Here is a 13315-nt window from a genome sequence, read left to right on the forward strand (position 1 = left end):
GAGGATCCCAAGCTCAAACCCAGCCTGAGCAACTTAACAAGCCGCTGTCCCAAGATAAAAAATAAACATAGAAAAGGGTACCACCAAAAAATAAAAATAAAAAAAGGGAAAACTAAGTACCAAGGAACATTATGTTTTTAATCTGTAACCTATATGTTGCTTAAAGACTTTCATTTTCTCTCCTTCATTTGTATCAATGCACATGACTTACCCATTTCTCTTTTGTAAATTCCCTTACGTGTGGCAACAACTGTACACATACACTGTGCACACGCACTCAGATACTACGTGCACAAAGGTATTGGGCACCCCTGGATAAGGCCTAGCATTAAAGGCCACTAACTTTCCTCCCTGTCCGCTCTGTCCTGAAAGGTATGCACACCTGCCCACAGCCTGCAGAAGACGATGAGAAGACATGGCGGAGGGCCGGGAAATGTAAACCAGGAGGAGGGAAGAACCAAGTACTAACAGTTAAAAGTTAATTGTATCATGTGTAAGAATAGTATCAGGCAGACGAAAGTCAAAAATGAATGGTAGGCATTACAGAAAAGCAAAGTGCTAGACGGAAAGAGGGAATAATCTACACTCGGAAAGACCAGAACTAGGAGGGAAAACTAGTACTTGTCAGGCAGAAATGGAGAGAGACAGCACGCATGATAAGAACATCTAGGAGCACAATTATGCGGGACAAATGAAAAATAATAAATGAATGAACCAAAAACATACAACTCCAGAGAAAATGCAGGAAACTGGGCAAGGCCTCACACAGAAATAGGCAGCTCAGGGCCTGCATAGGTGGAGCAGTCTCACTGGAAACGGCACCCACACAGTGGGCTGGAAAGAGGAAAACAGTCATTCTTTAAAATGGGGGGAAGCAAGGTGTGGGAGCTGCGGTCTCTAATCCCAGCATCCGGAAGGCCGAGGCAAGAGGACCACGAGCTGGAGAACAACCTGGACATGTGAGATCCTGTCCTAACAAGAAAGAGAGAAAAAGTGGCGGAGACCACAGACTCGCCTTCTAGTCTATAAAAGTACAAATCTTTCCAAAAAGGGGATTCTTACTATTACCAAAGGGAATTTCACAGCTAAAATTTCATATATTTTTACCTTACTCTTTCCTACATGTGAAAGGCTTCTTCCCCACCCCCTGCACTCTCCAATGATCAGCTTTGCTCTCAGATGGCTCTAAGTTCTCTGCAATGCTCTTTATAAATACACAGGTGAATGTCAATCACAACAGGCTTTCATATACAGCAATGTTCTTCGTTATGTAATGTTCTTCGTTATGACTAAAGATCATACTCTTAAAGATATGGCTCACACACAACCGTGAAGTTGTATTTTTTTCTTTTAAAAAATACTACTATTACCACATGAGGCTTTCTTTATATTTGCATTGTTACATAATAGAGTTTTTACTTTCTTATCACAGTATGACTTGTACAACACCTTCTTTAATACACTTAATACACTAAAGTAGGCTGAGTCAAGATGAGCAGCAAGCCTGAGCATACCAGGCATTTACTACCTCATCCACTGAACATTCTTAAAGTACACAGAAAGGAAAACACATAATTACTGAATTCTAGAAATATCCTTTAGTTGGTGACTATGCACAGACTATGCACAGAACAATGAGATAATCCTGCATGAATCCACAGCATAGAAACATACGGGAGTTCCAGGGCTGGACAGGTATGGTTGAAGCCCAAAGACTTCACGGAGGAAGTGGAACTCGTTGCAGTCCTACCAGATATTGGAAAAGGCAGAAAGGCAAGATGAAGGTTAGTGGTGCTGGGCGGTGAGTACACTGGTCGGAATTGGATTTTTCTGCAGTACTGGACCCCTGGACCATAAGGAAGAGGGCAACGGGGATGGTGCCAAGGTTTTGAAGTGAGACAAGGCCGGCGTTACTACCCAGCGGCAGGAAGGTAACCACATAAGAACAGTCATTCTTTCTTCAAGGTAAAAATCATCTTGGCTAAGAATGGGCCTACTGGTACACACATTCACCAATAAACATAGGCTGACTTACCACATCTAGGTACTCGGGGCTGAAAGTACCCCATTTCCCCGAGAATCATACAGAACAAGAGGGACGAGGAAAACCGCAGTGATTTCAGCGTATTATCAGAAGTACTATGATAGAGAGATACGAGGAATCACCAACGAGCAGAGAGGGACACCTGAGTCATCTTTAGGGGCTGCAGACAGAACGCACTTCAAAGAGGAGGAAGTGTGGTCGTGCAAGAGGGCAGAAGCTGCCCAGGTGGAAGAGGAAGGGGAAAGCTGTTCAGGAAGAGGCAGCTGCAAATGCGAAGGCCCAGGGCATGAGAGCGCTGGGGACAGGGCCGCATCAGGTGGGAACACAGGATGTGTGTGCAGCAGGGCAGAGGGTAAGCATGGGTCACTGACTACCGACAGCACAGGAAACTGCAGTGCTGTGAGAACTTAGCCTTTCTTTGCAAATAATTTACAGCGGGATTTTGAATGACTTCCTCTTCGTATTTTCAATTTTATCACTAGAGGGACATAAACTCAGAGCATTCTTCAGTTGAATGCCAAAGTAAAAATTAAACAATACACAAGTAAACAATGTGAAGTTTGTGTTTACTAGGTTCACAGAAGCCTGGGGATAAAATGAAAGGCATCTCGTTCCCTCTCCCCTCCACTGTAACATTTCTCTTGCTCACCCTGGCAGGTGGCTGTCCAAATGGAAAAAGATCTACCCAGTGCCAGGGAGCTCAGCTGGCCTCAGGAAATAGCCCGACTCATTGCTGAACATCCCTAGTTGTGAGGTAAGTTTTTTCTTAAAGTGAGAGTCGGGGTACCTTTCTGTATCTTTTACTCATTTTGACTCCCTGCTCCTGTGTGCAGATAGTCTATGTTATGTTTCTGTATCAAGGACTTCTTAGATAACCACTGGCTTAGCTTTGATTAATTAGGTTCTCCCCAGGGAATGGGCCACACCTTCCTTTTTGTGAAGCTCTTGAAGAGACATCTGTTCCTGTAAGCGCTGCTGTACTTTTCTCCTCCAGTGATTAGCGACACCCTACATGTGCACAGCATTTCATCCCTTCCTGAGGATCTTCACATAAATTATCACGCTCTAATGCCGTAAGAAGGCTGCTGAGCCACTTTAGCACACTGTCTTCACAAGAATCCTTGTGTCTGTTTTAAGATACAATATAAAGGACCTATGGGATAGAATCCTCTGACAAAGCCTGGGCATTTTAAGAGAGAAAAAAGAAGAAAGTAATTAACAGAGCAAACTCTGATATCTCCTCCTATTATAGACCAAACACTGTTTGCCTTAATGATGGGCCACGTACATCCCCAGCTCATCAAACTAGATCTGAACTACCCATTCAACATACTGCCCATTCAACAAACCCAGATGTCAAGGGCCTAGCACTGGGACTAGTGCTGAGGGAGAGATGGTTAGAAATGGAGTTAAGACAGTTTAAACTCTTGATAGTACGCATAGATGAAAGCTGAAAACAATGAGATGATTTCCTTATATATAAGACTTATATACACAAATGACAGAAGGGAGTCATGACAGAGCACAGCGATGGTGAGCACGGGTGGGGGCAGCAGACTATAAACCCGTGGGCTCCTGGCACAGGCACTCCGAGCAAGTACTCAGGGCAGCTGCATGGGGTTCTCTGTGGCCTGTCAAGGGTGGGATGCAGGGATCCTCTTGTCTGGAAGAGCCTAGTTCTACAGTGCTAGGTGGCTGCCTTGCTAGTAGAATTAAAATGAAAGCAGCTTTCCACCCCATCAAGCCAAAGACAGATGTGTTTGTTGTTCCAGAAAACATTCTAAGAATTCAGACACCTCTGTGCCTCAGTAAGAGATGAGTCTGGGCAGATGTGTGATTCAGAATGACAAGGTCCCCGGGGTGGGGGGCAGGGGCAGCTCAATGAGACATGCAGTATGTCATGGTGCCGGACACACTGCTCGAGCGCCTACAGGGTTCACTGCAGAGGACTGAATGGCATTCCCGCTACGCATAGACACCTCACCGCCTTTCTCCCTAGCTACACACAGAAGTGGCAGATTTGCCTGTCTGGTTCTTAGCCCTCAAAACTGCGTGAGTACCCTCCCAGAAAAAATCTATAAAATTAGAGACTTAACCTGATGACACCTGGCTTTGATCTGAGGAGAGACATATGTAAACATAAACGTAACAGTGATTTCTCTAGAGAAACAGGAAAATATTAGGTTTCCCAAGAGAAAACAAGCTGCATCTGGGAACTGTACCTTAGAGGGCGTTAAGATACAAGACAGGGAAAAGAACTCAATGAACGGGTGACAAACTGACCTTGCTGGCAGGGTACAGCAGCCATCCGCTGTGAGTCGCACTTGAGTCTCATAGCTGTCCAGGGGACATATGGTCTGCTGGACCGAGGGGCACTCCACAGTGCTGCAGTCCACGCTGAAAACTGAAAGGGGCAAACACATGCGCACCATTTACTGTGACATTTACTTGCATTTTGAGACCCTAAATGAAATACTGCTGGCTCTTAGCATCCCAGATATCCAGACCTAGTGCTGCCACTTCTGTTTCAGTCAATGCTACAGAACTACAGCATGTCCCCAATTTGCTGGTTAAGCACTGGGGACAATCAGTTCAAATGAAGACAGAGAGATCAATGAAGGTTACACCGATGATGATGGTTAGCCAGAGGCATTTCTGATAGAATAGTTCAAGAGATGGACACGGGATTGTGCTGCTTGAAGCATTTGCCTAGCAGTAAAAATGAAGCCAGGAATTTTACAATTAAAAAAAGTACAACCCACTAATCACTAAAACATAGTGAAGAAGAAATTACTGTAACTCAGATGTGCCCACAGACCACTCTAGACATGCAGTCATGTGAGCATGGATGTTAGGAATAATGTAAAGCAAGAAATGACTGAGACATGAGAACCATCAAATGCTAGCAAAGAAAGGGAGCAAACAGTGAAAGATTGACTTACCAAAGCAAGGGGATGGATGGCCGGGGACGGGCAAGGAGAAAACTGGGGCAGAGTGTTTCCTTACAAAACATCCGGCATTGGATGCATGTATTTTTTTTTTTTAAAAAACAACTTTGTTTTGATGTATCATGATTGTTTTTAAGCATAATGCTTTAAAGTGACAGATATATTTGCAAATGAAAGCGCTGACCTCTGAGGGAACAAAGCAGGTAGCCATAGCACCATAAATTTATCTCCCTCCCCCAATCAAGCACACTGGAGGACAAATAAAAAGGGAAAGACACCCTTCACCCCCTGAAGGTGCGTACACACAGGTGAGTCATCCCTCCGCTTCTCGGACTGGAAGGCCAGAACACAGCTGCCGCGTGTGCAGTGTGGCAGGCTTGCAGCGTCCTCAGGAGAAAGCCCATCTTCGTGTGAAGCAGAGGCCATGAGGAGCTGAGGCGGGACCTGCCTCCCTCTGATGCGAAGGGGTGAGGCTGCTGAGGCAGCACCCGTGCATACCTGGTTTGCACTCATAGAGGTCACAGCACTCTCCCGGCTTCCCTGAGGCTTTTGACACTAGTATGTTCAGGTATCCCGGCTGGCAGACTTTGCGCAGGCAGCCCGCAGGGTCACACACGCAGCGGCTGGGTAAGGGGCAGCACTCCCCGGGAGGAGCGTAACCCTCGATCAGAACAGAATCTTCAGGACAGCGTGGAGAGAACTGCACTTCACAGCGGGCCTTGGAGCAATCTGGCTTCTCTTCTAAATGGGAGAGAAAGAATTCAGCTTATGCCTAGGGCAGACTGGGGTACTTTCCTCAAAAGTGTAGATGATTGAGCTGGGTGTGGTGGTGCATGCCTGTACTCCCAGCACTTGGGAGGCTGAGGCAGGAGAATCATTGCAAGTTCAAGACCAGCCTGGGCTACACAGTGAGTTCAAGGCCAGCTCGAACCATATAATGAGACCCTGTCTCAAAAAGACCAAAAAAAGAGAAAAGAAGGATCTATTTACTACCAAAGAGGAGGGCAAAACAAGAAATCTGGTGAAACGCCTCAGACTTAGTTTGGCTAACCATGAAATTCTCTCCTGAAACATGAGCCTCAGGTTCCCCTCTTGTCCATCTTCCAGCTGGCTTGTACTGAACAGTCAATGTCTACTGCAATGCCTAAAATGAAGTAAAGCAAAGGGGACAGGCACCCATGGCACGGAAAATCTGAAAACAGCTCGGTTTTGAACTGACCGACTTATCTTTGAATTCTAACTTTATAATAAGTGCTCTTTGAAAACAGTATTTAAACCCCAAAACAGAGAAACACAAATAAATCTGGGGTACTGCAGGGACTGGAGACAATGTGGATGACAACACAGAACTCTCAAACTCTGAGCTTGAAGCAGATGAACTTAAGATGATGTAGTTTTACAATGCAGCAGCTTAACAAGACAGAGAATGAGTGTGACTCCCTGGCGATTCCCCCAAGTGGTCTCTCTTAGGGTTCTCTTTCTAGCACAGATGTTTAGAATGGACCTCATTTTCCTCTCTTCAGTATTATCTGCTGACCTGCTGAGGTACCTCAGCTTTAAAGATGAGAAAAATACAGGTGGGTTTTACCCAGCACCTTTAGAACTGGGCACCAGAGCCCTTGCTTCTCCATAGCTCTCTCTGTTGGTTTAAGCTTTTTAGAAATCTACACCAACATAAAGTCCTCAGGAAAAGACAAACCAAAAATACATCCCTGCACCCCATGACTTCTGGTTGAGGGAGTTCCAATGATGGGAAAATGACGCTATGCAGTACTGACATGCATTTCTATTAGCTTTAACTCCTCTAAAGTATGATCCAGTGACAGAGCATAGGTTAGACCCAGTAAGTCACCTAGTTTAGTTCTCTCATTTTGGAGACAAAGAACTCGAAGCAAAAGGCCTCAGCAGTGATAAAATGATAGCAAATCCAAGCCTCTCGCTGCCAGTTTACTCTGCTCTCATCACAAGAGCAAAGGTGTTTCCCGAACAAAGCCTGCTCTGCTCACTGGCTAACCTGACTGCTGAACCTTTCAATTCACCGTGTAGCTTTCTCAGCTACTTATTGTCTAGTTAAAGCATCGCACAGGATGGTGATGACGAACTTTCAGTTTTCAATGATAATTGACAGCTGGCTGCAGCAAGCATGTCATAGATTCATTCCTGGGACACCAGTACAGGAGACTGTCCATCCTCACAGTTCCACGAAATTCCTTTAAAAATGTGTATTAAGCACTGGCTTCTCCAGAAGCTTATAATAGATTAGTAAAGGCAAAAGCCAAGATCTCTGTCCTCATACAGTTCATAACAGAGTGGAGGGCAACAGAAGAGAAACAATACATACTAGAAAGCAATTATCTAGTAGTAAAGACTCACAGGGACTCAGAATAGAGTAAGGGGAGTTAGGAGGAGGAGGAGGGCAGGTCGGAAGGAGGGTTAGTGACCGCCTGGTCAGCTTAGGAACAGAAAAAAACGCTGAAGGACCTGGTGGGGTCAGGAGTAAGCCAAGAAGCCAGAAGAACATTCCGGAAAGGGGAAGCTGACCTCCTACCTGCAGCAGGGGCAGAGCAGGGAGGCGGTGGGGCTGGAACAGTGTGAGCGAGAAGAGGTCAGATGGACAGCAGGGCTCTAGGTCACACAGAGCCTCTGAGAGTTATGTAGGAGGAAGGGAGAGCAACTTTAAACGAGCCCTCTCCTGACAGTGTGAGATAAGAGACGTGGAAAGAGGCTGAAGGCATTTGGAGAGAAAGATCATGGAAGAAGTCAGACATATGCACCTTCCCCTCAGCTGGGTACGGGTGTCCTGGAAGCAGAGGCGAGGTAAGGTGGTCAGATTCTTAATATCTCTGTCACCTGGCCTCTCATTTTCCTCTGGGACAGCATGCCACTTCAGTGCACCAATGCCTCAGTCAGAGGCAACATTCATTCTGCCTTCTATGCTGGCCACTGCCCACATGCAAATATCCAACATGCAGCTTCAAGTGGAGGAGAAAGGAACCCAGCCTGCATCCTAAGAGCAGACTTCATTAACACACCGTGTGCTAATGTCACGGTGATCTCATCAAGTAAGCTCTTACTTCCTCCATTTTATAGATTATGAAACTGGTGTTCAGCAGATCAAGTTAATTTGTCCAAAATCACACAGCCAGTAAATGATGATGGGATGATTTGAGCCTTGGTTGACCAAGGTTCCATTTACACTTCCCTGTAGTGACATGCCCGACTCAGGAAAGATGGTGTTAAGAGTTCAGCCTTGCCCCTGCCCTGCTTTCTCCTCCCTGATTTCTTGACCAGAACTGTGGCATCTGTTAAAGCTGTCTAGCTTGAGTGGATCCCCACTCCCTCGTACCAGCCTTATCTTATGGAATGACTCATGAGACCCACTGAGCGTGGTCTTGGAGGATCCACCCACCCAGCTTTCTTATTAATGACCCTAAGCAACTGCTTTGAGAAGAGTACATGATTAAGAAATGACGAATTCCACTCAGATCCCCATTAATGTGGGGACAACTAAATCAAAGAGCTGAGAAGGTAACTCTTGACCATGGGGACTGATTAAGCCAGTTTATACAGTACATTCAGCAAACTGCTTTTCCTGGCTAACACAAACACATTGTTTTATAATTAGGAAAAGCTGTGACGTTAATTGCAAATAGCACTTAATTCCTACTCTTGTTAATTTGCTGTAATTAACTTATTCTGTATTACATTAGAGCACATTCTTACTCCATAACTATCTGATAGGTATAATCATACTTTGCAAACATGTTTCAATTACGCATGTTTCCATTAAAACCCAAAGTGTTAGCTCTTGCTAGTCATCCCATCCTTGCTGCTCTTTCTAACACTCCCAACACTGCCAGCTCTTCAAGTGTGCTTTGCTCTTCCAGCCTAGAGAGTTTTGTTCACTTAAGAACTTCTCTGCAAGCCGGGCATGGCAGCACATGCCCGTAATCCCAGTACTTGGGATTATAGGTGCTCCAACTTCCAGACCAGCCTGGGCTACAAAGTGACCACAAGGCTGGCCTGAACTGCATAATGAGACCCTGGCTCAAAAAGACAACAAACAAACAAGCAAACAAACAAACAAAAAACTGCTCTGCAACTCACCTAACAGAGAAGGTGACCTCAGACAGCCAGAAGGTTCTATCTTATTAAATGCCTTTTCAACTTTTCTCAAGAGGATCAATAAAAGGCTTTCTCTTTTATTTATTAACATAATCAATTATTAAGATTTTAAATGTTTCACATCCTTGTGTCCTTAGAATAAACTGTTTTTAAAGCCCTCCTGCTTTTGAATTGCTAACTTTGTAAGATGTTTTAAATTTTCTAAACTTGAATATTAACATTACTTTGCTGCGTGTGTGTGTGTGTGTGTGTGTGCATGCGTCCATGCTGGCCTTACTTAGTTTCATTCAGAGTTATATGAACTCTTTCAATGAGCTGGTTAGTATTTTACCTCCTTCTCTGCTGTAAATCATTTTAATACATATGATTGCCTGATATTTTAATACACCTCACTTTTGAAACTATATGAACTCAGTCTTATTCTTAAAGGAGGGTCAGATTTCTTCCTTATAATTCAGAAGTTTGACCTCTTAGAAAGACTTACTAAAATATTTTAGTAAAAAGAATAAAATTCATATAAAATTTCAAATTTAATTCAGTCTTTACTGACCAAGCTTTCCTTCTTTGTACTTTGTGTGTTTATCAGTTTAAGTTTCTGAATCTCTTATCAGATTATTTTGTTAGTTTTCCTGTAGTGTTTTAACTTTAAGGGCTAGTTCATATCTATTTCTTTTGTTTTCTCAAAACATAAATTAAATAAAGACTTTTTAATACTTCAACCAAATGCTACTATGGTCATAATCTAAATCTAGATACATACTGCCTTCATCATGTGACTTATTTCTAAGTAATCTATAATTCAACTTGGATTTCTTTTTTAAAGTATTTTTTAGAAGACTGCTATTAAATTTCTCATAGGTAGATGGAGAGGGCTTGCCTTTTAATTTTAATAGTTTTAGTGACTTGCTGCCTGTGAAGGTATGCTGTATAATCTTTTCTATGTTTGTAAATTTCTGGAGCTTTTTATGTTTGGGGATTTTGGCACCGTTGTAAAATAATGGGCATTTAAAGAAGAACATGTATCCTCTACTTGTTGGATACAAACAGGCACAACTGTTAAATCAAGCTTCTCCGTAGCTCACATTTTTCATCTGCTGTCCAAAAGCGAAGAGCTCCCTCCCTCTGAGCTACCTTCTCTTCTTGTATTTCTACCACTTCTTTCATTTTTTGAAGCTATGCTGGTGACTTTTGAGACCTGCAGGCATACACATCAGACTTGTTATAATGACTTGGGGAGTTGTAAATTTATGTTTTTAAAACAATTTAGATTTCTAAAATCTATAACCTGCTTATTCTGTAACTATTAACATTCTTTGCTTTATTCTTCCAACCCTTCTTCATCTTTCTAAGGATGATCCAGGACTTCTATTCACCGAGCATCCAAGTCACCTGCACATCCTTAAACTCAACATGAGTACCACAGCATCAGGAACTGACACTCTGATAACTCTGTTTTCAGTCTGCTTCTAATATACAATTTACGTATTCATCTGTGTCTCTATTCATCTTTCTTCCATAAAGAAAATAAGGGAGAAACTATACCCATGCCATCAACTTTTTTTATCATTTGTTTTCCATCAGTTACAGGGCTTTTCTGACATTACTTTTAAAATTTCACTTTTGTTATCTTTGAAAGATTTCTCTTCAAACCCTTCCCCTACACTAACAAATCTATATGTTTAGCTATAAAAGCTTGCTAATTAAGCTTTTTTTTTTATTTTATTTTATTTTATTTTTTTGTCTTTTTCCTTTTTACTGGTACCAGGGATCGAACTCACGACTGCCTGCTTGCAAGGCAGGTGCTTATGCCGCTGAGCTAAATCCCCAGCCCCTAATTAAGCTTTAATTAGCAAGCTTTTATATCTGGTTGCACCAGCAACATCACAAATGGCATCCTAAGGGGGAAAAAAAAGAGAAAAAAATTTGTCCCAAATACAGAGAAACTACAGCAACAATATGCCTCACAACAGAAGTAATTAAGGAAAAATAAGCTGATTACTAATAATCTTCCTTTCAGAAGTTAGCTGTTAAAATATTGATAAAATCACTCAGGCTCCAAGTGATTTTATAATAATGGAGAATTTCTATCAATCCTAGCTACCTCAGCCTATGTGACAGGGTTGTGGGCATCTCCGGGCTTTCTCTTGGTCCCTAAGTCAACAAGGAAAACACATTCATAATCCACAAGCAACAAATACACTCAAGAGTTTTCTGCTTAAACTGAGATTTAAAAGACAAATGAAGAGCTACCAGATGGGAAGAGGAATAAGGGAACAATAAAAAAGAAGGTAAAAATTATACTGCCATTTTTCATTATATTTAAATTTTGTAGTCTCACACATCTGACACTAAATTCTTCTATTAAAAAAAAGAAAAGGAAAAGAAAATGGACTTGAAAAATTTAGAATTTTAAGTACGACAAAGTGGATGTTCCTGGATACTTTGTCCTTTTTCAAAGTCTACCACATTTCTTCTGTCTCACACATAGTGCAAAAACATGCATATAGAATACATGACCATCTGGAGACAAGCCTTCAGGATCATCCAAGGGATCCCAAATCCACACTCAGTGTGACATTACAGAATTTAACAGCGAGTGCACACAATCAAGCCACACCTTGTGGTGTGTACCATAGAATCTGAAGGTCTAACAGTCACTGTGGCATCAGCCCAGGGTATCCCAGGGGCCTCTGGCCACCTGGAAGGCCAGGGAGACATACCTGATGGTACCAGTTTAAGTGTAATCTGTTAAGTCCTCCAAATCTTTCTTTCACTCACTCATTTGACAAACACTGGCAAAGTTTTGTACAGGGCTTCATGGAGGGAATGAAACAAAAGCCCTGCCTTCCTGAATTTACAGTTCTGGAGGAGACAGAGCAAACAGCCAGTTGGTGGAAAAGGCTCCAAACAGCCAGCCAGCCATGGTTTCTCTGAGGATGTGGCATCTGCATAAGCACTTGAATAAAGGGAAGGAGACAGCATGCAAATAACAGAGTGAGAACATCACAGCCTGGAAACAGACTCCAAGAGACAGCCTGCTCTCCAAGGAGAAATGCTCACTTCACACGTGCTAATAACGAACATAGACTGATATAATTAACAGGTAGAAAACGGCAATAAAAACACATAAAGAAAACAATTTGATGGGCAATATTTCTTACTAAGAATTCAATTCAGTTGTGCTAGAGAAACAAAAGAAACCTCTCCTCCGTGCGGGCTGCCTGTCTGTACTCTCTCTTACTGCTGTGTTCCAGGTGAGTAACGATTATATCTTCATCCCTACTCGACAGAAGAGGAGGCAGACAGCGAGACAAAGACGCTGGCCAGGGTAACAAGCTGAGTGGCAGAGCTGCCGAAGCCCCAAATTTCTCCACCAGTCAGTCATGCCAACAGCAAAGCGAGGCTTCAGCTTTCTTGGTCAGCTTGTTTGGTATCTGTGTGTCTAGTCAATGGCCATGTTTTTGCTCAAAAGTGAGTATAAAACTATTTGCAAAGACAAAGAGGCGGAGAGGTGCTGAGGGCTACAGCTCAGCGGTAGGGCACTCACCTAGCATGTCTGAGGCCCAAGACTTAAACCCTAGCAGGGAAAAAAAGGAAGGTGCAGAGTCTTTGGTGACCCTGCCTTATGGTTGGCTGCCCTGTTTCATTTGCTCCTTGCCTTGAAGAGACACCACATGTAATTAAAAGAGACACTTCCTTGTACTTGACATTATTTTGTGATTGCTGGGCTTCACCATCAGTTTTTAAGTTTGGAGCCTGACTCCTTTAAAGTTACACTGTGAATTCGTTTCATTCACATTCCATGATTTTATCATAACCTTGTTTGGCAAGCTCTGCTGTGAAGACTTGTTCCACACAGTCATAACCCCAAGGGGGAAAAATTAGACTTGTTGATACAGTCCCAGAAATATTTCATATTTCAGCTCCTTTAGAAACACCCACTACAATTTCCCAGCAGTTTCTTTTACTCTGAATTTAGAATTTAACAGCAACAGAGCCTACTACATAGAGCCTTTTCTTGGTGGTTTGTTAAAGATGACAGAGTAAATTATTTCCAATTGCCTAATAAAGTCCTTCTGCCTCACAGTGGAATATAACTTAGGCAAATATAAAGAAAAACAAGTGATCTGTAAGAATGCAATATGCAACACTTTAATTCAAAGGTTCTCCACTGTGGCTGCACATTAAAACCACTCAC

General features: G+C 42.8%; 1 protein-coding gene across 5 annotated transcripts in view; it reads right to left on the bottom strand.

Moving 5' to 3' along the window:
• The window catches only part of Crim1 (cysteine rich transmembrane BMP regulator 1), a 180639-nt gene that overhangs the window by 93532 nt on the left and 73792 nt on the right, over positions 1 to 13315 (bottom strand). For 4 of the 5 annotated variants that reach the window (XM_063229824.1, XM_063229829.1, XM_063229831.1 and 1 more), the window contains exons 3-4: positions 5491 to 5733; positions 4328 to 4448 (exon numbers count right to left, since the gene is read on the bottom strand). The exons of the other annotated variant lie outside the window; for it this stretch is intronic. In XM_063229824.1, coding sequence (XP_063085894.1) covers positions 4328 to 4448; positions 5491 to 5733 — 364 coding nt within the window. The remainder of the gene's footprint in view (positions 1 to 4327; positions 4449 to 5490; positions 5734 to 13315) is intronic. 5 annotated transcript variants of the gene reach the window in all.

The sequence above is a fragment of the Cavia porcellus genome, unplaced genomic scaffold (genome assembly GCF_034190915.1).
Source record: "Cavia porcellus strain 051 isolate PalLab524CR breed Dunkin Hartley unplaced genomic scaffold, mCavPor4.1 scaffold_1, whole genome shotgun sequence".
Lineage (NCBI taxonomy): Eukaryota > Metazoa > Chordata > Mammalia > Rodentia > Caviidae > Cavia > Cavia porcellus.